At 39.5% G+C, this 25,758-nt stretch overlaps 1 protein-coding gene across 2 annotated transcripts; it reads right to left on the minus strand.

Annotated features, from left to right (window-relative positions):
* Window positions 1-4,736: 4,736 nt before the first annotated feature.
* Window positions 4,737-25,601, minus strand: MSANTD3 (Myb/SANT DNA binding domain containing 3). 2 transcript variants are annotated; one of them, XM_020806233.3, is made up of 4 exons: window positions 25,508-25,601; window positions 25,153-25,327; window positions 18,191-18,639; window positions 4,737-15,272 (listed from the first exon to the last, which is right to left on the minus strand). In XM_020806233.3, the coding sequence occupies exons 3-4, from the start codon at window positions 18,606-18,608 to the stop codon at window positions 14,863-14,865; spliced, it is 828 nt and encodes a 275-aa protein (XP_020661892.1). In that variant the 5' UTR covers window positions 18,609-18,639; window positions 25,153-25,327; window positions 25,508-25,601; the 3' UTR covers window positions 4,737-14,862. The 2 variants fall into 2 exon arrangements, with proteins under 2 accessions (XP_020661892.1, XP_020661893.1); XM_020806234.3 differs by lacking the exon at window positions 25,153-25,327.
* Between the last annotated feature and the right edge of the window lie 157 nt (window positions 25,602-25,758).

A 25,758-nucleotide genomic window follows, 5' to 3' on the forward strand; every position in this document is an offset into this window, starting at 1 on the left:
ATGCTACATTTGGTGGTTTGTTTTTTAAAAAATAAAAATAATACTTTGGAGTGACTAGAGGGAAGGATTATTCTTATGATGCACTATGATATGATGTCTTGGACCACTGTCCAAGACATCATATCGTAGTGCATCATAAGAATACCACCTACAGTCATGTCCCTCCCTATCCTTTTTGAGAATGAAACAACTGATCGTACACGGAAAAGTCTGTTCCTATCATTCAGACTTGAAAAAGTAGTCACCTCCTCCAGAAATACTCTGCATTGGGAGGGAAAAGAGCCAAACTGATTGAAATTGGCCTTTGTGTAATGTAATCTGTTAAAAAAAAGTAATCAAATTCATCTGTTTTGCACCTGAAGCAAATTGTGCATTATTTGGCTGTGTAGTGTAGTCAAGGAGGATTGCATGGGAGATACAGTCAGTCAAATAGCTTGTACCTAAGCTGTATAGGGCTTTGTAAGTTATAACGAGCACTTTGAACTGGGCTCAGAAATAGACTGGTAGCCAGTGAAGCTGATGTAAAAGAGGAGTTATATGTTTGCTGTAACTAGCCCAGGTCAATAACCAGCTGAAGTTTCCAAACCATGGTCAAAGGCAGCCCCGCATACAGTGTGTTGCAGTAACCCATAAAGGATGTAACTAAGGCATGGGTGCTGCAGCCAAATTGGACATTTCATGGAAGAGGTGAAATGTCCAATTTGGCTAGCTTTGATGGTGCAAATGTGCTCCTACCCACTAATAAGACTTGGAGTTCTGAACTGCAAATCTGGTTTCTCAAAGTCTGTGGGTGCAATTCCATCCAGCATAAACTGAACCCCTATTCCCTAATCTATCTGGTATCTCCAGGTAGACCTAGAAACAAAAGGAGTATATAATACTCCTGCTACAACAACGGCACTGACTACCAGTCCATTTCTGGGGCCAGTTCAAAGTCATTGTTATTACCTATAAAGTGCTATGTGGTTTGGGTCCAGGCTGTCTGAAGGACCATATCTTCCTAGTCCTTAAAATCATCAATGAAGACCCTCTCCTTGGTCCCATTGCCATTGCAGGCACATTTGATGGGAGCACGAGAAAGGGCCTTCTCTGTGGTTGTCACCAGGTTACGGAGTGCTCCCCTTGAGATGTTACCTTAGCCCCTCTCTTTTATCCTTCTTCTGACAGTTGAAGACCCACCTCTTCAGATAGGCTTTTAATAGCCATAACTGAGTCCCAGAATGTTGGGTTGTTGTTTTTTAGCTGTATAAGTTTGTTTTTAAAATTTTAAATCATTCACTGTATTTCAATCAGTATAATCATGTATTTGTTTTTAATATATAATTTACTGTCCTTTAAAAATATTTTAGCAATTTGGAACTCTCCTGTGTTCCAAATGTCTGTCTGTCTGTTGCATTTATAGGCTGCTTTTTTTTCCAGTAAAGGGACTCAAGGTGGCAGGCCGGCCAACTGACAGACATCTGGAATCCTGGAGAGTGGCTGTCAGTCAGTATAGGCAATCCTGAGGTAGATGGACCAGTGAACTTGATATGAGACAACTTTCTATGGTCTTGTGTAAGGCAGAATTTTACTGGCAAAAGCAACCAGCACAGGAAATGAGTATGGCAAGGCACTTGATGAATATTAAGCTAATTAGAGCTACTATATACAGTATTTTATTTAGCAGTCCTGAATTCTTCATCTTTGGCCAACAAATCAGTAAGAGATAAAGAGATATACGCTGCCAAATATGTTTAGAGATTTGAGACTATCTTTCAGATTTGGGAATGTCTTCTGTTACCCACAAGGGCGAAAACATTGACACAGCTAGTTGAGTATGTACCATATGCAGGTTGATGCAGTGACATACATTTCAAGTGACTAGGATGCATCTTCTCAGGTAGTGTCCACATGGTTGGAAATGTACTAGAATCTAATTGTTGATTTGTCTGAGGAAATTAAGACTGTTGAATTTAAGATAAACATTTCTTCCTTCTTCATGTATTATCTTTTGGACACATGTGGACCTTTTTCACCTTGTGTGACTATTTAAATTTAAGGAGTGTGGAAGTGAGAAATCTAAAACTCCTCCTCCTTTTAGACCCAGCTCCCAATTTTTGCTGGCTAAGTTTAGTCAGATTGTACCAGCAATTGGTACTCTATAACACGGAACAGCTTTAAAATCTTGGTTCTAATAGAGGGGACAGCAGAGAATGTTAAATAACTTAATTAAGCAGCAGTCCACAATTACTAAGGAAGCTGACTACAGAAAAGCCATCGGCTATTAAATAGAGAGGACTCTTTACAGAGGTTAAAAGGACAGCTTCAGAGTCTTTTCTGCTGTGAGGTCTTCTGGGGAACCCACTGGACATATTTCTAGTATTATCAGCACCATTGTTGTAGTGATAATGGTGGGATGTAGAAATGCTACATCCAAATTTTTCCAAGAAAAAGGATCCTGGTATACTATTTTTTAGATTGTTCTCGACAGATAAAACAGGTTTTCCGTTGCAAGTTCACCCAATAGTTTCAGGATACAATTACATATTAACACTGTTAGTTAATAAATCATTGTAGGCTTTTGTTATAATAATGTCAGAGTATAAAATTTACAGGCCTGAGCAGAACAAATGTATTAATGAGCAGCCATGATGTTCAGGTGTGTCAAAATGCTGAGTCACAGTGACTCAGGAGGGCTGGCTCAAAGATGATGCAACATCTGTGCTGATTGGATACAGCTAGATGCATAAGTGTATATATGTGGCCTGGGTAGAGAAGATGTATTCCTACTCTTCTGATGAATTCATGGTGTCATGCTGTCACTCTGTATATTTGTAAATATCCTGTAAATACACGTCTGGTGCTGGAAGAAGCTGATTGTGTCTGAGTGAGTCATTTTGCCACCAGGACCTTGAAGTTACTCTGCTAAGTTTCCGTGTGTTCACACATTAACAAATAACCTCATATTTAAAAGCTACAAAACATTTTCTCAATGTGGAAGATCTGACTATTACACCATCATAATCAGATGCAGACTTAGTGACCATGACTGTACATTTACCAGCATCCTTCCATGAAAAGGCCAGTATCAACTGTTAAATGGTTGGAATATTATGTATTTTTCCTCCTCCTATATATTTTCTTCTGGAACTATTTGATGTAGCAAGAGAATAAAATTACTTCAGCTATTCTTTAAAATTTTATTCTCTGTTTTGGTGAGTGGCAGTGTGTAATCAAAATAAAGAACTTCTGATAAACTTTTGCCTCTAGTACAGTAAATGGTGTCCCTTGAACAATGTTTCCCAACCTTCAATTCCCATATGTTCTTGTACTAAAATTCACAGAAGCCTTCACCCCTAGGTGTGCTGGTCAAGATTTCTGGGAGGTGTAGTCCAAAAACATCTGGGGACCGAAGGTTGGGAACCACTGCCCTTGAGGATAGAATTGTATGTAATTCTTTTTATAGTTATTGCCATAGTATTTTGTTAAATGTTATCTTGATGATATCTTCATATTTTCTAATAGCGGCAAATTGAAGGACCACGATCCTTGGATTGGTAATATACATTCCATCACGAAGTTTATTGTCCGTAGAGATAACTCGCATTTTTCAGTTTTGGGCAGTGAAGCACATAGACACCAACAACTATACATAAGAATATTTATAAAACTGACAGATAGGAATTCTCTCCTGCATTTTTCATCTTTCCAGTCCTAGAGCAATGAAGAAATGTTCCTTATGGGCAGTTCCTCCATCTTGATAGGAAATCATCATGGCAGGAAGATTATATAATAGAGAGAGATTTAAACTTATTTTAATCATTAAGAGGACACAAACATGGAGTTTGATGGCCCTAGACTATCGCAGGATTTCTTCAAGAGTTCTTTCACTGGCCTCTTCTGCTCCTTGTACTCTTGGCATTTTTCCTTTTTACCATGAAAATAACCGACAAACTTTGTAATATTTTTAGATATTTACTGGACTATAGGGTTCAGAAGAAGAAATTGTAGAGATTATTTGATGCTTCTGACATTCTTTCCTTGCAAGAGAACCTCAGGTGAAGGGTAATTTTTGATGTGGAGGATATGCAATATGCTCTCTCCCTGCTATTCAAACAAATACTGTATCTCTATTGGATTGCCATGTGTTCACTATTTGGGGTCCTTCCAACTGTGCCACAAAATGGATTATCTAGATTAGTCTGCCATTTTGGTTTACTTTATGTGGGCAAGCTTGCTCAAACCATCTCTTGAAACATTACAGAACACTACATATTCTAAAACTAGGATCAAAGTAGTTGATGAACTACTAGTAAAACATTCTATGGATTTGAAGCATAGGGATTCTGATTTTGTTTGTGTTTCATGATACCATCTCTACAAATAAATATAACTGAGTAGTCTGTGACATGTTTATATGTTTAAGAAAGTGGAAGGGGTCTAAAAAACCTATCCTTGATTTCATTTCATTTTTGTAAAATATCCTGTAAATTCAAAAAGCATACTGCACTTCCTCTTAACATGAAAAGCCCGCAAACATGATGCCATAGGACTATCGAAACTTCACAAATGAGGACCCATATTGTGCATGGTGTAAATAGGTTACAGGGACTCTAAACAGATTGAAATTAATCAAGCTACCCAAGAAGACTACCAAAAAAAAAGAAACAGAAAAAAAAGAAACAAGAAATCCAGTGTGAAGGTGTTGTTCATTCAGATATTTACACAGAGGTAAAGAAGAATATGAGCAAGGCACAAAACTAGCGAACACTTTTATTAAGCAAGTCAACAAAGTGTTATACAAGTTATATGGGGCATTTCTAACATATTTGGACTAAAAATAATCATATGCAGTCAATTCAATTCTGACTTAGTGGCGACCCTTTTCATGATTTTCCAGGTGGAGAATATTCAGAAGTACAGTAGTTTACCATTCCTTTCTTCTGGGGTGCCTTTGGATTGTGCACTTTAAACTCCCAATCTCTAGTTCTGCCACCAGATACCTGAACTATCCAGCCAGCCATTGGGACAAAAAAAAAAAAGCAGCTTTAATAATAAATTGCCCCTCAGTTCCTTGATATAATGAAGATTTGGTAGTGAAGGAGTTCTCTGAACTCTACATTTCTATTAATTTTCACAAGGACCTTGTTTGTATTAAACATCTAAACAAATGGGCCCACTGGGGCCATCAAAGGCCTGGAACAGGATGAATACTAAGCACTTTTTAAAAAAGGTAATATTGAAGACTCATGGACAATGACAGATGAACAGGTAGGAACAGACAAACTGGTAAGAACTGTTTACAGAAATTGGTTGAAAAAGGATGTAGAAAAGCTCTGAAGGTGTTACCTCAGTGGCGACTGAAAGAGAACTGAGGATTAGCTGCAGGGTTGGGGAGCATGTGTAGTGCAGAGGGTTGGCTTCATCTACTTTTAGGCTTTGGAATGTTTGGAGGTGCAAAAGAAACCCATAGATGTGAATCACAGAGACCACACAGAAGAATCAAGTAACATTTTTCACTGAGGGGAAAAACAGGATGTATTCATAACTCATGATTTATTGGGAGCAACCAACAGCATATACAAATGTTCTACTAGCAATATTTAGATACATTTTATCAGAAGTTCTTTATTTTGAATACACACTGTATAACAGACAAGGCACTAAAATGTACACCTAGTAGTCATCCTTATTATGAACTCTTTGCTTGACTTTTAGAATCTCCTTTCTTGATGAAAAATATTACTGAACATATCCTGGATATAAAAAAACAAATTTCGTAGATTGTTCAATCCCTTAAAGTACAAGGTCTTTGTTCTGTGAAACAAACAGGATAAAAATCTGTATTTGTAGGTGGAGGCAGTTTTCACTGTTTTCTGTGATGCAAGTTAGAAATTCTGCAAGCTGCAGAAATAGCTTTGGTACTAAAATCAGAAGAGGTCTTAGATTTCCATGAGCAAGGACATGTGAGGGAGAATCTGAAACAGCAATCCCCACATGGACTCTTGAAATGGTAGAATCCCAGAAGGACTCAACCATATAGATATGCTAAAACACACAGATCCACCAAAATGCACTAAGATAGCTTTTCTGGCCATGCTTTCTCTTGTCCTGAAGTCTGGAACAGGGAAGGTTAAGCTTAAAAGGCTGTGATCCAAGCAGCTTTGTATCAAAATGTGCTTAAGGTATCTTCCTGCAGAAATAGTGAAAAAAGCAAATGAGGGGGGGTTGTCCCATTTGCCTAGACATTGAGCCAACACGATAAACTGCATCATCCAATCAAATGGAAAGGATAATTTTATCCCATTTTAGGGATAGATTTGTGATAAAATGGTCAACGGAACGCTACTCAAATTTGAGTATAGTATGTAACGTTTTCCTAAACAGTTCAATATATAATTGGGTTATCAGTTTTGTAGAATTACATGCATGAGCATCCTTAAAATGCACAGAAATATTCAGGATAACTACACAGTACAGCTGTAGCCTGCATTTCAGAGTACTAACAGCAATAATAACCATCTTAATAGTACACTAAACATAGTGGATCAATTTAAAATGGCTCCTGCAACAATATGTTGTGCCATCAAGCATGCTCCACCACAGAGCTTGGGAGTTTTATATCATTTTGAACTACATCCCTCAGAATCCTTCAGCCAATATGGTTAGTAGGCATTATAGCTGGGGGATACTGGGTTGTAGCCTCAAATGTAATTTTTCCAAACTTTGCATCTCTACTTCTAATCTACATACCTTATCCTAACTCTGTCAGCTAAGATGTGGTAAGCTTTTAAAGACTCTGGATCATTCCAAAAAATTCCATAGCTGAAAAAGCCTTATTTTTCCCATCCCCTCCCCGCCTTGTTTATAAAGACACATCCTGCCCATGTAGAACTTCCTTCTGGTAAATGGATGTCTGTGGATTTGTGAATGTTTCACTAGACACATGAAAGTCAATTCTACAATCAGGCTAGATGATACTCCTTCACATATCACGTTAATAATCATAATCATGTGCTGTAAGGAGCACTAATTTCATTTTTGGCAGATCATGTTCTATGAATGTGATCTCCCATTAGGTAACTTCACACATTTTAAAATGGCTACCAAAGATATATTGAGGCCCCTGATATAATCCCAACTGGTAGACCAGTGAAGAAATTCTCAGTTCAACTTCTGAGCTTTTCCTTCCTGAATTTACGTCTTGCTGATTGATCTATTCCTTCCCCAGGTTATTCTAATTGTAGAACACTGCCTTCTAGTCCCAGGTGTGGCTTGTCACGTGACAAGATTCATGCTGCTGCCCCCACTCTTATACAATGGCATAAGCTGAGATCTGCATATGCCACAGCTTTTGCATATTTTCAAGAAGTACCCTAAAGTTGCAAAATGCTTTCAAATATAAACTGAAGCAATGCTGTGTGTAGTAATACAAAGCAGTAACAGATATAATTATGATTGTGATGATCATCATGATGAACTGTACAGATGGGCTGAACTCTGGGAGCATCTGCTGTTCCCCAGCAACAGAAGTGGTCATGTTGGATGGAAAACTACATGTATCACCTAATGCAAAGTACATGTATTAACATTTTAGGAACACTGAAGTGATCTGGTCAATTTAATCATTGAGGACACAGTAGCTTTTTGGTGACAGCAATGTTTTGAAGGCCACAGTTTTGTGTTTCTGCAACTGAGCTGCATTTCTTGGGCATTAAAAAAGAAAAGAAAAAGAAAACAGAAATAGACAAGCCCATGACTTTATCAATCAGAAATTTCAAATATGGGCACGGCTTGTTGAAAAAAGGCACAAAAAGTAGCTGCAAGACTGAACCAATTAGATGGAACAATGTAGAGAACAATGATGTGGTGAATTTCATTTATCTCATGGCACAGAAGAAATAGTTATTTGAAGATACACACTGAGCACATCATATACTCCCTGCAACTGTACTGTATGCAGTGCAGACAGCTTCTCTTGCCTGATTGTAGGTGACAAGCAGGGTTAGGGCTTATATGGGATACCACCAGGGAATAACAGGGATCTCCAGGACATGCTACCAAAGGACACTGCCTCAAATCCTAAGAGGTTGCTGCTAATCAGAGTTGATAATGCTAGGCTAGATGGACCAAAAGCCTGACTTCATGTAAGCTATCCATGTTCCTAACCCCATCATTTCCCCAGGGCTCTTCCAATTCCTGTTATCTGGAAACCACTGACTGAGGTCCTGTTGCTTTGACATTACTGGGAGCAGGAGATTTTCAGTAATCAAAGACTGCCTCCTCCTGTACTGTACTGTAGGAGAGAAGTACAAAGTTTTTAATTACACGAAAGTGCCCCCTGTAGTGATGACATTATCCTTCTGTAGGCATAAATTACACAGCAGGATTTTAGCCACTGTCTCTTTAAGCAATCCAATTACTATAGTGTTGTAACTACTAAATTCTGGGCCATCCAGCATTTTAAGGAGAATGTTAAGGTGTACAACTTATGCCTAGAGTTTATAGGTTTTGGGTAGCAAAATCAATTCCTTGCAAAGTTAGGAAAAAGTTCATTAGAAAGTTTCAGTTTCACACCAGAGGTTGGAATAATCATTTTCCTATCATACTACATATGTCAATGTGACTGTCACTGTCAGTACTTTCTGTGCTTAACTGCTGAACTCACTGCTGCAATGAACACATGTAGCATTTAATTCCACCCTGAACTATATATATATATCACATGTATACTTGAAATTTTGGGTAACATTGCATGTTCACAATGGGCTGGGCATAAAAGCAAATTTCATACTACCATAAATGTATTAGTCTTTAAGGTGCCCAAGACTTGTTTTTTTTGCAACAAACACAATTATGCCTTTGGAAACTGCTGTAACACAACAAATCACATAAAATCTACACAGGCAAATGAAAAAAGGGGGAGGCTGTTCAACAACTGATATTTGGACACTTGTTCTCCAATGCTTGCTTGAAGTTGTTCTCTGTAGGTAACAAAAGGTAACATTTGCCCAAAATTATTGAGGCAGAGAAACTAAAATGTCACATATTAAAGAAAACTAACTAAAACTGGGTCTCCAACATTAATGTAGATCTGAAAAACTGGTGACTCACCAGGCAAATCAAACTGCCAATGCTTATGGATACTTTAAAAAAACCCCACCAAATATCAGTAAGAACTAATTTTTAAATCTGTTTTCTGCAAGATGTCACATCTTAAAATACTTAAGTAAAATATTGTTTAAATAAAAACTTGACATAGTCACAATTTGCTGAAGGCTACTTCAACCAGGATGTTAAAAACCATCCAAAAATCATATTGTATGCATACAAAAAGTTTTTCCATGCGCTTCTCAAACAGGATCTCTCTATACTTCAGGACAAACCCCATCTGAAAATACTTTCAAAAGCAGCTTGCAAAGGGGACCTGATCTTTTAAAAATATCCCACATAGCACATCTAATTCCTAACAGGATCTTGTCTTGCTCTAATGAGATGTGATCAAGTTAGATTTATTAAAGTTTCTAGTTCTCTTCAATATTTGTTAAATTTTCTAATATTTCTTTTCAGTACCTGAAGGATCATCTGTCTAATATAATTTCATTATCCCTCAACATTTTTCAGCTTTGTAAATGAAAAAAAAGACAAAAATATCAGCTGACAGCAGTCTCTTCTTTTATAAACAACGTAGTCTTCTAGAAGCTGTTTCACAAAGATTAAACATTAAAAAGGAACAAGTACTGTACTTTCAGCTCCACAACTGAAAAGCATTCAAAGACAAAACTCACCGTCTTACTACGTTAGCTACCAAAACCACACAAGATGTATGGCTGAATTGATGGAAACATCACATGGCCCTTTTGAAAGGGATTACAGTAATACTAAAACCATTCATTTTAGAAGAGACACCAACTTATTAAGTATAAATTTAACTTCACCGCATTTTAAACTAGCATTCTGCTTATCTCTAAGTAAACAAGAACTTGTCTTTGTGAGAGTCAGTTTCTCCTTCTTCAGAGCAAAGTGATTAGCCACAGTTCTGCATATTCTGAATTAAGCACATATGCAAGGAAGCATCAAATTATGGTACTGGCCTCTCAGTTCAGAACCCTGAAAATTCAGCTTACCTGGGAAGATTTCTAAGGCTTAGAACATTATTTTAATGTTTTTATAAATGTAGAGCAGTTCTATAGACAAATCAGCTGTTAAATGCCTGAACTCTTTCACCCTGATTAGTTCATGGTCTATCACACTAATAAGCAAAAATAAAACAAACTGTGCATGCTACAAACATAAGACACAACTCATATAAACAACAGAACTCGTGCAGCTGGACTTAATGAGGGGCCGGCCTCTGTGGCTGTCCCGTCCACTCATGAATCCGGTGGCGGCGGAAGAAGCCTCGGTCAGCCTTCCAATTGCTCCTGGAGCTCTGCTCTCTTCCTGCTTGCCCGGCCACTCCAGGCAGTGGGAGGGAGGACGAGTCTCCCTGCACTGCTGCTGAGTGGTCAGGCGAGCAGGAAGAGAGTGGCCTCCGATTGGAAGGCAGACTGAGGCTGCCACCCCTGGCAGACACATGAGTGAATGGGTTGGCCACAGGGGCCAACCCCTCGCTAAGTCCAGCTGCATGAGGATATTTGTATTTGTATACGAATACGAATATCCCCATTTCTACAAAGGATTACCAATTGTAGCATGTCCTGACTCCAGCAAACCAGCAACTCACTCCACTAATCTTGATAAAAAAGAAAAAAGATGAAGTGCAAAGTAATTTGTAATACAATAGGGTCCCCATATCTGCGGGATCAATATCTGCTGATTCACTTATCCACAATCTGAAAATATTAAAAGTATTAAAAGTCCTAGAAATACATACAGTACAGTACTTCTAAAGGTCAAGTTACCAGAACTAGCTACTAGAGGGAGCCAGAGACCATGGTATGTATAGCATTCGCTAGTAAAAGAACATTCACTATAATCTACATTTTTCAGCATTGAAACTCGGAACTGATCCCTTGCAGATACAGGGGTCCTACTGTACTGAAAAGACAGAGAGAATTCATAGTAGAAGGAACATGCAATGTAACCCACTTAATAGGAAAACAATGACTGAAACACGGTAAAGGTCTTAAACAAATGAAATTAATATTACCTAGAATTTTAGACTTCAGCATGTAGAAGAAAAGATATGTTAAATTGACAGTGTACTGTTACTCTTGTACATTTCTATCAAGAAAATCCGATGGAGAACAGGTCAGGTTACAGACTAATATGTTTATTTGAATTACCGAGAAACTAATGATCAATTTTAAAAAAATAGCACTGAAAAACTTCCAGGAAAAATGAGTGGGCATTTATGCATGAACGCTAAACCTAAAATCTGACAGAATTCATAAACCAAGTTTCCATTATTTGTTGTAAAGAAACTGTAAATGATCTATGATGATTTCATAGTTTTTTAACAGCATGATTGGTTGTTCAATGATACAGTTTTTCTAAGGGTTATATCTGAGAGATTTTCAGAAGGGGTAACTTCTAAAGTATAATGTGTACAGAATTTAGGTATGAAAGGAAGTCTTGAAAAAATAATTTGAGAAGAAAAAATCTTTTGACAGTAAAGTTCAAGAAATGAGGGTGAGAATTTTCCACATATGCTGTTTTTCTTTGGAGAGAAAGCTAAATTCACCTCTTGTATTTTGAAACTCTCCAATTATTTTCAAGCTATCAGCTCAGACTAAATGATCTATCTCCCAACTTTTACAATAATTTTCAAGTATGTAATGCATTTAATGCTACAGCAGCAACAGCTAAAACCCAGGGTCACCCATGCCATTTAGATATTTATATGGGCGATACGAAAACGGTGGCAACACAGAAATACACACTGTACATTTAAAATTCCAACGTAGTGGGAAATGAGGTATCTTTTCATATGTCGAACAGCCTGCTCTACAGCATACTACTTGCAGCTGAGAGAGAAGAGCAGACAAGAGGGCCAGCGAAGGGACGAGAAAAACCAATGACTACTCTATCTCCTGCTGCCATGGGAAATATACAGTTATAGCATTCCAAACTGTCACAAAGTTAAAAGACAAAAGTTCTAAAAATATTTAAATATGAAATGAAAAGAATAATGCCAGTGTAACAAATCCTGTAGTATATTTGGTTTATAAAAGCAAATATTTCAATCATTCTCAAGGAGGAGCATTATAGTGCCCATTTTGTTTGAAGCATTTTCTTCATAGTGCATGGTATGTACTACGAGAAAAAAATCTTCTATTGCCTGGACACAATTTTCTTGAGGAATAATGATACTGGTGAGAATGATACAGTATGATTTGTACCTCAACATGGAGGGGATGTCTGCCCATGAATGGTGGATCACCAACAAGCATGTGAACGTACAACAAAGCAAACATATCAATTCCATCCGGCTGGCTCAGTGAGATTGTGGTAAATTGCATCTAAACTCACAGTCAAGGATACTCTTTTCAGATCTGCCACTTCTCCACTTACATGCACTGAAGAATGGATGGAAAAATCTATATCACACTGTTATTCCTGAACTACCCCACAGGAGACAGTAAAAGGTAGAGACTGAAGAAAACTAATTATAAGTGACTAGACTGTGCCTTTAGAAATGGATTTTGCTCCCCTCCTTCCTTGTTGGTCACCTTCTGCTGCATGGATGCAAGCAGGAGGGACTGACCCCTTCAATGCACACCATGTTAAATTTGTACTAAACTCAACATTACCCTTACTGAGGTACAAGCCTCTGTTAGCAGCTGCACATGGGACAAAAACGCACCTGGAAAACCACAGTAGAAAAACAAACTGGATCTTTCTTGAAATCTAAACAGCACAACAGATTGTCCGTGCTCTGTGAAAAAATACTGCTAATATTCACTGTGTTCATTTATTAATCTTAACTGACAAAGCTATATATGGCATTATAAACATTCAGAGTTACTGCATCACTACAAATGGGAATACTTCTGCTTCTCTCTTGTCCCAGTTTCGAATGGGGGGGGATTCCTCCCTCTTTTTGCCACCCATCTGCATAGAGACAAGGGCAGTTTTCATATGTGGCTATACACATTTGTCTTCTAGTGGGTGTACATATGGAGATACAACTAATCCCAGTTCCCCTAGAACACCTGTTCCCATTCGACATGTTCATGATGGTTCTGACACATGAGTTGTTTAATGCATTACCTGTTAAAATTATATAAGCTACACACCAAAATGCACTTTACTTTATATCTTTTTGCCTGTGCTTGTTCCTTTATTGGATCATTTTAGAGCTCTGGTTCTATGGATAAGGATTAAGAGAGATGTGCAGCATTAAGAGGGCAATCCGGTAATAAAAAACAACAGGGTTTCACTTGCACCAGATGGTGAGGGGACTCTTCTACACTGGCACAAAGTGAAGCAGAGCAAACTCAACTGAGCCAAATTAATAGCTGTCTTGTGCCAGTTACCACAGTAAGGCTGTAATCTTAGGTAGCACTTTAAACGAAACATGCATAAGATCAGGCTGTAAGACAGACACAATAGTAGACATTTTGATATCTTTGGCCAGAAAGCTGCCAGAAAGAGTAAATTTCATCTTATATTCATGGTTATCTATATCTTCTATTGTGAACTGATGGTTTAGGCCTAAAAGGTTAGGCAAAAAGCATGTGTATAGTGCAGACGATACACTTATAAGCCCTACTCAGGTACAGTAGTACCTCGGTTTACGAATGCCTCGGTTAATGTAATTTTCAGTTTACGAATGGAAATCTATTGAAAATAATGCCTTGGTTTACGATTTTTCCCCGCAGTACGAAGCAAGTTTCCCCAGGATGCGTTGTGCCTGGAGGTTTATAGTGCTGTCCCGTTCCTATTTATTTCTATTTAGTTTATTTATTTGATTTTTACCCCGCCCCTCTAGACCATGTCTACTCGGGGCGGCTTACAAAATGGCAAACCGCGTTCTGATTTACAAATTTTTCACATTACATAACGTCCTGGAGAATGCATTAAATTGGTAAACCGAGGTACGCCTGTATTCAGAAGGGAATGCATGAAGAGGGGGAGTTGGTTTCCTCATGCCCAGCCAAGAGAGTGACAGTCCAATTCTTCAGGCTTCCAAGCCTGTGGACAACCTCCACTGTCTCAGATACAGACTGTCACTCTCCACTCATAGAGAAGGAGTGCCTCCTTTCCTCCTTGTGCCTTCAGATGAACACTTATCTTCATGCAAAAAGAGGGCCTCCTTGTACTGAACAGTTTTGCTCAAGCCAACAGCTCATAAAGCAACTGAACTTCATCTCCAAATATAGTACTGGAGAAGACTGCCCCTTTCCTCACATCTCCTTACTACTCTGAAGAGAAAGCAGGAAAAAGAGATTTGTCCTCTTGCTTTAGAGCTGTGGCCAGGTCACTACACGAATGCCAACAGCTCATCTTAATGAATATCTATGAAGGGAAATCCGTCCCCATCCTTTGAACGTAAGATTTCTTCCTACCTCCTGGAAACACAGAGGTTTCAGCCATGAAATAGATACATGTGGAATGTGTGCAACTACCTGCCTACTGAAAAGGTTTTCAAGAACAAAAGTTTCACCAGGCAAAAGCACAAATGCTTTAACACAGGATTGCTGTGTGCATATGATTGTCCCATGAGGAGCTGCAACCATATTTACCTTCCAAAGAAATGGTGATATTGGGTTTTTTTTAAAAAAAGCCCACCGCTGTGTTTTCTTAGGTCTTCTTTAAAGTTGGCTCACCATTTACTCACATGAAAATATAGATCTAGCTTAACTGAACCCACATCCTTGCCCTGCCGTCTAATAATCCAGTTGCTTCAACCTGAATTACTGGCGGGTGCAGCATTTTCTAGGGTGAACTAGGGAATGGTCTGTTAAAAGAAGTAACAGGCCATTCTTTTGTAACAGTTTGAAGTTTCCTCTCCCAGTACATTTTCTTTTTGTTGAGCACCTCCATCTTGATCCTGTGCTCTTCTTCAGCCATCTCACATTCCCTTTCTATCTGCTGAATTTTTGCCACGTGTACTTCATTCATCTGGATCAGCTGCAACTGCAAGATAGACATTTGCTGATGATGTTCTTCTTCATGCATCTTTTTTAGATCACCCTCTTGAGCAGCCTTATTTCGGAAGTTTTTATTACCAGTTATTCTGACTGTGGAACAGGAGGGCTCAGATTGTGACGTGCCTTCACATACTTGGAAATGCACAAGTTCTTTGTCTTCATCACACAGTTCTCTATTTATAACAGTAAAAGGCTCTGGAAAAGATAGAAGAATATAATCAATAATTACACAAAAGTGATTTTTACATTCCCCCCCTCCCCCAATTCAAGAAGCAGTGTTGTCTAGCACAGAGTCTCTGGATTCCCATTTACTCTCACTTGTGAAGCTAACTGTGTAACTTTAGGCAACTCATTACATCTCAGTCGTTGTACAGAGCTGCTTTGTTGTGGAGACAAACTGGCATAGCCCCACTGGCATTGACTTGATGACCTGGCGGGGAGGGTGAGATGTCAACTTGCTTGAAAAACACAGTACTGCAATGAAGCTTATGCCATGTGCCACTGAAACAGCTTAAGGATGCCACAAGAGGGCACTATTGTCTGCACTGTGATAGCAGGAACCTGCAGGCACTATTAATCAGAGGCTGGAAACAGCACAGTTTCCCCCCTCTCCTCCAGAGCTGCAGGGAGCCAGGAAAAGAGATTGCTGCTTGAGGTGGAGGCATCTTATTTCTAGCACGCAGCCTTCGCATGGTTTCGAAAAACTACAAAATCTGTTTGGCCAGAAACAATGGTGGGACAATGTGTTCTACGATAGGAAATGCACTTTCAACCCTCTTCACAATACTGTACAGTGGTACCTCGCTAGATGACAACCTTGCAAAATGGCGAATCTGCATGACAATGTTTTGCCATCGCTATAGCGATTCTCAAAACAGTTATTCCAATGGGCAATTTTTGCTGGATGATGATTTGGTCCGTGCTTTGTGGACCGGTTTTTCGCAAGATGACGATTTTTTACAGCTGATCGGCGGCTTCGCAAAATGGCTTCCCTATGTTTTCGGGACTGATGCTTTGCAGGACAGCCATTTTGACAGCTGATCGATGCTTCGCAAAATGGCTGCCCTATGGGCGATCTTCGCAAAATGACGATTTTTCCTCATTGGAATGCATTAAATGGGTTTCAATGCATTCCAATGGGGAAACAGTTTTCGCAAGACAATGATTTCGCTAAACAGCGATTTCTATGGAACAGATTATCGTCATGCGGGGCACAACTGTATATCATCTGCCTACACTTCTAGGACTTTTGTTTGAGGACAGTCATTAAGAAGTGACAGCTTTTGGATGACTAGCACTGTACTGAACTCTGGAGGCACTCTGAGCACCTATAAAACAAAACAGGATATTAGAAATGACCTTCCATGTGCCTTAAGTACACGCTCAGGTAGATAGCTGGAAGGTTTGTGTCTTGGATTAAGGATCTGCCATTCATGTTTTTCTTTTGACTCCAACTCCCAGAATTCCCCAGGAATTCCCCAGGCAGAATTCTGGGAGTTCCAGACCAAAGACCCACACCTACATTTTTGTCACCTGCACCAGCCTTTGAGACTGCATGGTTGTCTCAGGCCTACACTTCCTATTGCTCATGGACACAAAAGGAATCTGTCATAGTTCTTTCTGGAAGTTGCAATACTGCTGTCCTTTAGGTTCTCAAGAAGACCTCTCCCAAAGAACTACAACTCCTAGAAAGCACTGCAGCATCCTGCTTTTTTGTAAAGGAACAAGAAGTAGTACAGGTCTAAGATAGCAATGTGGCCTCAGAGAAAGGCCCTGGTCCAGGTGAGCAAAGTGTAGGTGTGGGTCAATGGGCTGGAATTCTCAGAATTGTATCTGGGAAATAATTCCCGGAATAATTATTCCCAGAAGAATCCAGGGACAAATAGCACATCCCTATTGTGGATTGATCTCCAGAGACCCTCCAAGCACCTCACTTCACTCCTCAACCCTAGGCTAGGGCAGGACTGGAACTCATTAAGGGGAAAGGTTTACTGGGCTGCCTTGAATTCTCAACTTTATCCGTCAGAACTATTTTCCACTGGCCTTGGAGTAGAAGCAGCTGGTTGTACAAAAATCGCCCATCCCTTTATCCAGGTTGAGTTCACAGAACTGCAGACTGTAATTCAGTGTAGAAAGAGCCCTTTCTACACAAGACAAGGAAAAAAAAACTCTACAGAGCCCTTGAAGTTTGGCATCCACTCAGATATGCTCCTGCTTCCATGGCTTCTCACAGAGTATTTTAACCAAAACTTTTAAAATGCTAGTTAAAACATACCAGCCAAAATCCAATTGAAGGAAGAGCAATTATGCAGTGTTTCCCCCTGTCCTGCAGTGTTCCATTTGCATGCTGAGACTTGGGCCCAATGTCATAACCAGCGAGAGACTGGATACACACAGAAAAGCCTGATGGAGCATAAAACACGCAACTGCCTTCTGCAAATATGTATGCAAATACGATTCTGGACAAATAGTTTAAGTGACACTGTTTCCAACCCAACATTGTCCAAATGCACAAAACAGCTGCAACTCCTATCACTATCTAATTCTCATTTATGGCATTTTGTATAACTTCCATGTAAGTTGAGACATATGTATTTTTTCTTTCCCTATTGTTTGCTTTCCATCTTGTTGAATTTGTCTATTATGTACTAATCCTTTTTATAGTTATCCATGTATTTTATGTTGTAAGCCGCCTAGAGTGGTCGTAATTGACCAGATAGACGGGATATAAATAAAATAAAATAAATAAATAAAGAGGCATGGCCATAGCTCTTACATTGGTTCAGAAACAAACCAAATAATTATGAGCTGTACAAATGAGTTACTGTTCTACAAACTCAACAAGCACAAAAGTATTTGAGATCAGAATATAAGTTACAAAGAATCTTAGAAAATAATATTTCCCCATTCTTCTTCAGCATTTTCTTTTTCTAATAAACTATCAAGTACAATGCTTATGCTACTACTAGGACATCTGTCAAGGAATAACTTCATGACTTAGCATCTAAAGGACAGTGATCTTACTAAATGAATGAATGAACGTTTTGCTCTCGGCTTCTAGAATAGCAAGTTACAAGAGTAGCTCAGGATAGGTCCCTAAAATCCAACTGTACCTTGGCTAGAAGCTTCAGGCTGATATTCAGAATCTTCTTCTGGTGGACTCTGTAAAAAGTACACTTGCTCAGGTACCATGCTGGCGATCTTCTCTTTTCCTAGGATGTGATTACTTATAAGTGGGCTAAGACACCTTTTTACCTTGTCTCGTCTTTCATGTGCCATTATTTTCTTTGTCCGCGCCTTGATGTTCTCCCAGCATTTCTTCAGCTGCTTGAAGTCTCGGAGTGATACACTTGGTTGAGAATTGTATTCATGAGCAAGTGCCTGCCAGGTCCGTTGTTTTAGTGCAATAGTTCTTGCATCACTCTTTTTACACTCAAGTACATATTTGTATTTCTCAACTAGTGCAAGTAGTACACTCTTCTCCACTTCTGAAAAGTATTTGGCAGGCTTTATTACTTCACTGTTTTGCATTTTCTGTTATTCTACAGGGTGCTAAGATGACCTAAGAAAAGAACAGAAATGGCTTACTGTTACAAGTATGAATAATGTTATAGAATCGAGCATTCTGAGCCTAAGAGGTTACAATTTACATGCTAATATCATAAAGAGGGTACTGTAGGACCCCATATCTGTTGGAGACTAGATCCAAGCCCCTCTACAGATACTGAAAAATGCAGATACTGTAGTAGAGAACATATAGCAAACACATAGCAAATGCGTTTTTAAAGTTTAATTTATGAATTCCTTCCTTCCACTGAACTTTTTTTTCTACCAGAATCCCCCACTTCTACCATGCTAGTATGGATTCTGCCACAAATTCTCTGTGCTCTTTTGCTCAACACATTCTGAAAATTTGGCTTGGCACCACAGAATGGATCTGCCAGAGTTTAAACTGCTTTGGGTGATCCAGTTTCATTGACCACAGTTAAATGAATCAGCAGAACCTGATCCTGGGGACAGAGGGTCCTACTGCATAATTTTCGATCACAACTGAAATAATCACTTACAATATAGGGCAAATAAAAAGACGTGCAATTTCAAATAATGCCCAGCAACCTATCACAAGATGGGACACTATTTTAAAAAGCAGTGAATGAAGAATAAGATCTACCTGTTCCTATTAGCCACCATGTGATTAGATTGGGACATTCATGTTTAGAGGCAGTATACCTCAGTGCTAAATGTGGGAGACACAATGGCACTATAAAATTTGAATAGTATTAGATAAAGGCAATTAGTACACAGTGATTATTGGGTATGATGTCTCCCTGATAATTCATGTCGATGAAAAAGTCAGATGTTGTTCCACAGCATTAAATATTGCTTTTCTCCCAATCAAGCCAAATCCCAGTACTTTTCCAGGCAGTTACCAATCCTATGAAAAGGCATGCACAGAATTCTGCAACTCACTGAGCACCTCTACCATTCCTACTTTGTCAAATCAAATGAGCTATTAATTCCCCAAATTTATCATGTCTGAAGAGCAAAAGAAAAATGCATATGAAATGTTAATAAATTCAAATGATTTCATAACCCCATTTGGGAACTTCTTTGATTTACTGCAGACAACTTTAAACCAGACATTCCTTCCTTTTTCCAGGAATTCATTTTGAAGTCAGTTAAGAAGCACTCTTGCGTCCATATGAACAGTAAGAATTTCAGCATCAAAAGTTTGCCTGAAATAAGAACTACAGCCGTGCCTTGCTTTACGATTGCCCCGTATAATGACAAATCCGCTTAATGATGCCTTTTTTGTGATCACAAAACGATGCTTCCTATGGGCAAAATCTGCTGTGCAATGATCGGTTCCCTGCTTCAGGAACTGATTTTTCGCATTATGACAATCAGTGAACAGCTGATCGTCGGGTCCCAAAATGGCCCCCGGCTGAAGAAAATGGCCCCCCGCTGTTTTCTAGGATGGATTCCTCGCTAGACAGGTACTGAAAATGGCCGCCGTGTGGAGGATCTTCGCTGGACGGTGAGTTTTTAGCCCACTGGAATGTGTTAACCGGGTTTTAATGCGTTTCAATGGGTTTTTTATTTTCGCTTTACGATGCTTTCGCTCTACAGCAATTTCACTGGAACGAATTAACATAATTAAGCGAGGCACCACTGTAAATGAAATGGCATAGGAGGGGTCCCTGTTGAGAATGGCTGATTGAGACCAGTGCTCCTGGAAGGGGCCTCAGACTGGAAACAATTCTTGACACACCACTTTATAAGGGTCATTATGTGACTTATGCAATCCTCATTCAGCCTATATTTCTTTTATACTGCATTTATGGCTGTGGACAGAAAAAGGTTGGCAATAGCTGGTCTAAATCTCAGAAACTATCTACACTGCCAACTGATTCATCCTTAAAAGGCAGTTTCTAATATTTCAAATCTGGGCTACTATGAGCCAAAGTATTAAAACTTGATTCTGAAAAGAGGATGTCATTAAATACAGATGAGTCTAACTTTTTTATTGGCACTGAAAACAAACACAAGGGCTCTCCATATGGGATATAAAAGAAGATTAAAAGGTAACTGGACGGGTAGAAAAACGATTTCTTTCCCCACTGAGTGATTATCAAGAATCCCTATGTACCAGGGACTTGGTGGAAGGCAGACTTCTGGATCACGCAATAGTGCTTCCAGATGGATTGGAATCCCTGATGGGTTTTTTCTGTAAATTAAGCATTGTTTTGTACAAACCTTGATTCTACACAAAGTCAAGTGAATTATTAGAATGCCACAATATAATGTCCAACTCTAGAGAGTCTTTTGGTTTAGATCTGCATTAACAAAGCTTTGCCTTAACCATGTATTGGAAAGCAGTTGCCTTAATTCTTGTTCCCCCCAGTTCTTCAAAATAGATGTACATTATACACTGTCTGTAAATATTAAAGTTCTGCACACATATTCACAATACAGTATAACCATCTATCAGAATCTTTGTGCCACTCTTGTTGTACCTAGTTGTCAGAAACTGCAAAAACAGGGAACCTGTGAAGCATCCAGCAAGCTGTAAGACAGAGTGTGTGGCCTACATTTAGTTTCTCAGGTCATAGTATGTAGATATGAATGTGTTGTTGTTCCATGCCTTCAAGTTGGAGCCAACTTACAGTGACCTTAACAGGGCTTTCAAGGTAAGTGAGATATTTAAAGAGTGGTTTGGCCAGTTCCACACTCCCAGTGAGTTTCTATGCCTGAGCAGGGACTTGAACCCTGTTCTCCCGAGTCCTAGTCTGTCAGTCTATCCACTACACCACACTGGTTACTGATAGATACAAATTACAACAGGGCTATTTGCCCCAACAACAATATACCACTCTATACAAATACAGCATTTTAGCATTTGAAATTATCACAGATAATTCTTTCAACAACCTTGTCAGGTAGGCTAATATTATTGTCTGTCTCTGTATTTAAACAATATTTTCAGAATATTGAAATATTTTGAATATTGTAACACATCTGTAGCAGATGTAACACATCTGTGCTCCTTAGTTATACCAAACTCTATTAGTTTGGTAAACACAAAAAGGCAGACATTATATACATCCACTGCTTTTCTGGACTTCAAGCTACGAATTTTTATCTTTCTCTGCACACACATGCCTAGATACTGGATAAGATAATTCTTCTGAAGATGCAATCCCAAACATGTCTACTCACAGGCAAGTCCCACTGTTTTCAGTGGGGTTCATTGCCCAATAAATGAATACACAGCTACAGCCTTAATACTCCTCTTTATAAAGAAGAGGTTGTAATTGCAGAGAGAAAAAATTTTCATGAGATGTGAAATAAACATTCTAGTTAAGTGGTTGTAAATATGAATTTATGAAGAATTAGCTGCAGCATTTACAGGACATAAAAAAGAATACAAAACAAGCCATCTGAGTTCAGGGGACACAAAATAGCATCTGCTGGAAGGAGAATCTAGTTCCAAATAACTACACAAACCTGCCAAAACGACTTCGGAAATTAAATATTTATAATAAAATTTCTAGGACAGCAGCCTGTATCTTTGATATTGGATCCTTTATCAAACATGGGATCTCTTTTGTGGACAAAGACACAGAACATTTAGAGCTGGAAGACACCCCAGCTCTAAGAAGAAAGGCAAGTTTGTATTACTGTGTTTTTCTGAAGTTGATGTTTTATTTACTTTAAATACAGTTTCAAAAAGGTGAGATTATATTTTTAAAAACAAAGTTAAAAATACAAAGTTAATATTTAAAAAAAACAGTGGTTCTGTTTCACGAGTCACAAGTTGTGCAGGCCTATGACAAGCCGTTACAAGATCTCTTAACTGAGTGGCCAGATCCTGCATACAGGCAAATCTGTGGAAACGGGCTTCATCAAGTTAGGCATTGTGAGTAAGAGTAAGATTGTAATCAACTAAGAGCTTTAAGGATGGAAACAAAGTATTGAGCATATCTGAATAGAGCTCTGGGCAAAAATACACCTGTTGAAATGACAGCTCAACAAAAAGGGTTAACACATACAAAACCACTAAAAGAATTCAGCTATAAAATTTGCAAGCATGCTTTGAGGTTTTGTATTTTAACACAAACACACAGTCCTTCACAGCAGGGATCAGCATTTTATGTCCTACTAAATGTGGTTAGACTGCAACTCCCAATAGCTCTAGTCAGCACAGCTAATGGTGAGGAATTATGGGACTTGCGATCTAATCATATCTTCAGGGCTACATGTCTTCCCATCCCAACTTTACAGTATGTTTACATCGACTGTGTCTAGTACACAAATCTCTAGCACCTATACCAGATTTCCTCAAAATGATGTCCCCCAGATATTTTGGCTTCAAAGTTCCATCAGTGTGCAGCAGCAGTGAAAAAGGCCAATTCCATGCTAGGTATCTTTAAAAAGGGGGATTGAAAATAAAGCAGCCAACATTATAATGCCATTGTACAAAATGCTGGTAAGGCCACACCTGGAGTATTGCATACAGTTCTGGTCACTGCACCTCAAAAAAGACATTATGGAATTGAAAAAGGTGCAGGAGAGAGTGGCTAAATTGATTACCGGGCTGGGGCACCTCCCTTATGAGGAAAGGCTACAGCGTTTGGGACTCTTTAGTCTGGAGAAAAGGTGCCTGAGGGGGGACACATGATTGGGACGTATAAAATTATGCAGCGGATGGATAAAATGGATAGAGGGAAGCTTTCCCCCCTCTCACATAATACCAGAACCAGGGGACATATCCACTACAATTGAGTGTTGGGAGAGTGAGAACAGACCAAAGAAAATATTTCTTGACCCAGTGTATTGTTAGTCTGTGGAACTCCTTGCCACAGGATGTGGTGATGGCATCTGGCCTAGATGCCTTTAAAAGGGGATTGGACAGACTTCTCAAGGAAAAGTGCATCGCAGGTTACAAGCCATGATGGGGATGCATAATCTCTAGGCTTAAAAGGAAGGTACCTCCAAATGCCAGATGCAGAGGAGGGGTATCAGGTAACAGGTCTCTAGTTATCTCATGTGCTCTCAGAGGCATCTGGTGAGGCCACTGTGAGATACAGGAAGCTGGACTAGATGGGTCCTTGTCCTGATCCAGCAGGGCTCTTCTTATGTTCTTATCAGTGCTCACTATCTTGATTAATGGCCTGAGATAAATGTAGTTCCAAGCTACTGAATTACAGCAAGTGGGGGAAAGTGGCCATTTGCAAAGCATATGCGTTTGTAACACAAATGATTAGGAGGAAGAATGGCTGGATTTCAAATAGATTCCACCTTGCAGCCAGTTTACCCATAAACTATGATAATTTTGGAGTGAGTCATGTCTTGGGAATTAAAACAGAAATGTTCTCTACCAAGTACAGTATCTCTAGTTCTCAACTCCTGCAATCATATACAGTAGCCCTCTATTTTTATTAACTCCAGGGAAGAAACTCCCAAATTGCAGCCTTTGCTTTCCAAATGCAAAAGGAATTCTCTGCATGAAGGATGAAAGTCATGATACATTCAGTTTTTAAAATGTGACTTCCCGGATTCTTGGCATGTTTACCTGGAAGGATGTAGTCTCCAAGTAAAAATACATGGGTGTCACTAAATCACATGCTTGGTCATTAGTGCCATTTCTAAATGCAGTAGAAAATATAATGAGTTTTGGGGAGGATTATGAGCTAGATATCATACAAGAATTCAAAGAACGCTCAAAACAGAATACTGTACAGTGTAGATAAACACAGATTATTAAATATCTTTAAATCCTGTAAAGCAATTTGGCAAATATTTAGGCTTATATCCTAAAGAAAAACAACTGTTCCGGTGGCAATATACCACCTAGAAGGGGAACAAATGTGATGTTCAGTTCAACAACAAATGCAACATCTAGAGAGACACTGAGTCTCCCACTGGAGGGTTAACCTAGTGCTAACATTATGTACGTTGATGTTTAGAAGATCACAGTTTAAAGGGGTAAACAAAACAGCCTCCTACATAGTTCATAAATAGTATACCTTTATCAGCATTTTAGTCCACCTTAAAAGAAGTAATTCCGACAACCTTAAAGTCACGTATACTTTCAATCTTAAGTTTACATTTGTGTGTGTGCAGGATTTCAGAATGCCTCATCCAACCAACTCCTGTATCTTTTATTAAGCATCTTGAAGTCCACACTCCTCCTATCTAGGCCTATGGACTTGGAAGCTGCTCCACTACATGCAATGGCGCTTATTATTTCCCTTTAGCCTAACCATGCGATCCTATGCTTTGTTTGCTCCGAAGCAAAACATACAGAGTTCAGTGGGACGTCCTTTCTGTCGGGTGGGCACAGGGTCGCCGTTTGCGTATTGAACGAGGCGATCACAACGCGATCATCTTTGATCCACTGAATCTTACAAATATAAATTACAAATACCACGACCTCTTACGTATCTTTAAACCCTCCTAAGCGTTTTAAGGGAAACAAAAACAGAAAAGGAGAAAGAAACAACCTGCTTCCGTTCTTGTCCGAAACCTTCCCTAAAAATAAAACACACAGCAATTTTTTTCCCCTTTTTACCAGGCTTTCGCGCATCCGGGCCTTCTCTCAGAGTTTCTTTTTCATCGATTTTCTTCCGACTTCGCCGGCCTCAGAGGAAAGCGGGCACCGATCCCAGCCTGACAAAGAACGACCCGCCGCCCACCGTCGGCCCGTCAGCGGCTGCCGGTTGAGCAATGCGGGCACGGAAGTCCTCCTTCAAAGGATAGGGAACAGCGTTCATGTTATTCCTGTTAGGGCGAGGAAACCCAGCAGGCGGGCGCCGAAGAGGGAGAAATAACTCCTGGTCCTGCACAGAACCCACCGAGCCCAGATTTCAAAGAACCGCAACCACCACCGCCACCGCAGCCGCCCCTTAACAAAGCTCCACCATTACCCATCAATCGCTCTTCCTCTCCCTCTTGGCGACCCGGTTGGAAGGCGGGGCCTTTTTCCATTCCCGCCTCCCTGGCTGCCGTTGGCCACGCCCACTCGCTCTTGCCAAACCCCGGGATGGATCTTTAAATCTTGCGGAAGGGGCAAAGGCATGACAAAAAAAAAATTGGACTCCCGGGAGGCAACACGCAAGGAGGAACATACGTACGAGGCAAGGGACCGCGTGGCTTTCGTGGGCTTCTATTTGACTGG

This window comes from Pogona vitticeps, chromosome 6 (genome assembly GCF_051106095.1).
Source record: "Pogona vitticeps strain Pit_001003342236 chromosome 6, PviZW2.1, whole genome shotgun sequence".
Lineage (NCBI taxonomy): Eukaryota > Metazoa > Chordata > Lepidosauria > Squamata > Agamidae > Pogona > Pogona vitticeps.

Coding starts and splice junctions, on each gene's coding strand:
- MSANTD3 (XM_020806234.3), bottom strand. CDS start 18,608: ATGCAAAACAGTGAAGTAATAAAGCCTGCCAAATACTTTTCAGAAGTG. Junction 15,273..18,190: donor GCCTGAAGCTTCTAGCCAAG/GTACAGTTGGAT, acceptor TATCTTTTCCAG/AGCCTTTTACTGTTATAAAT.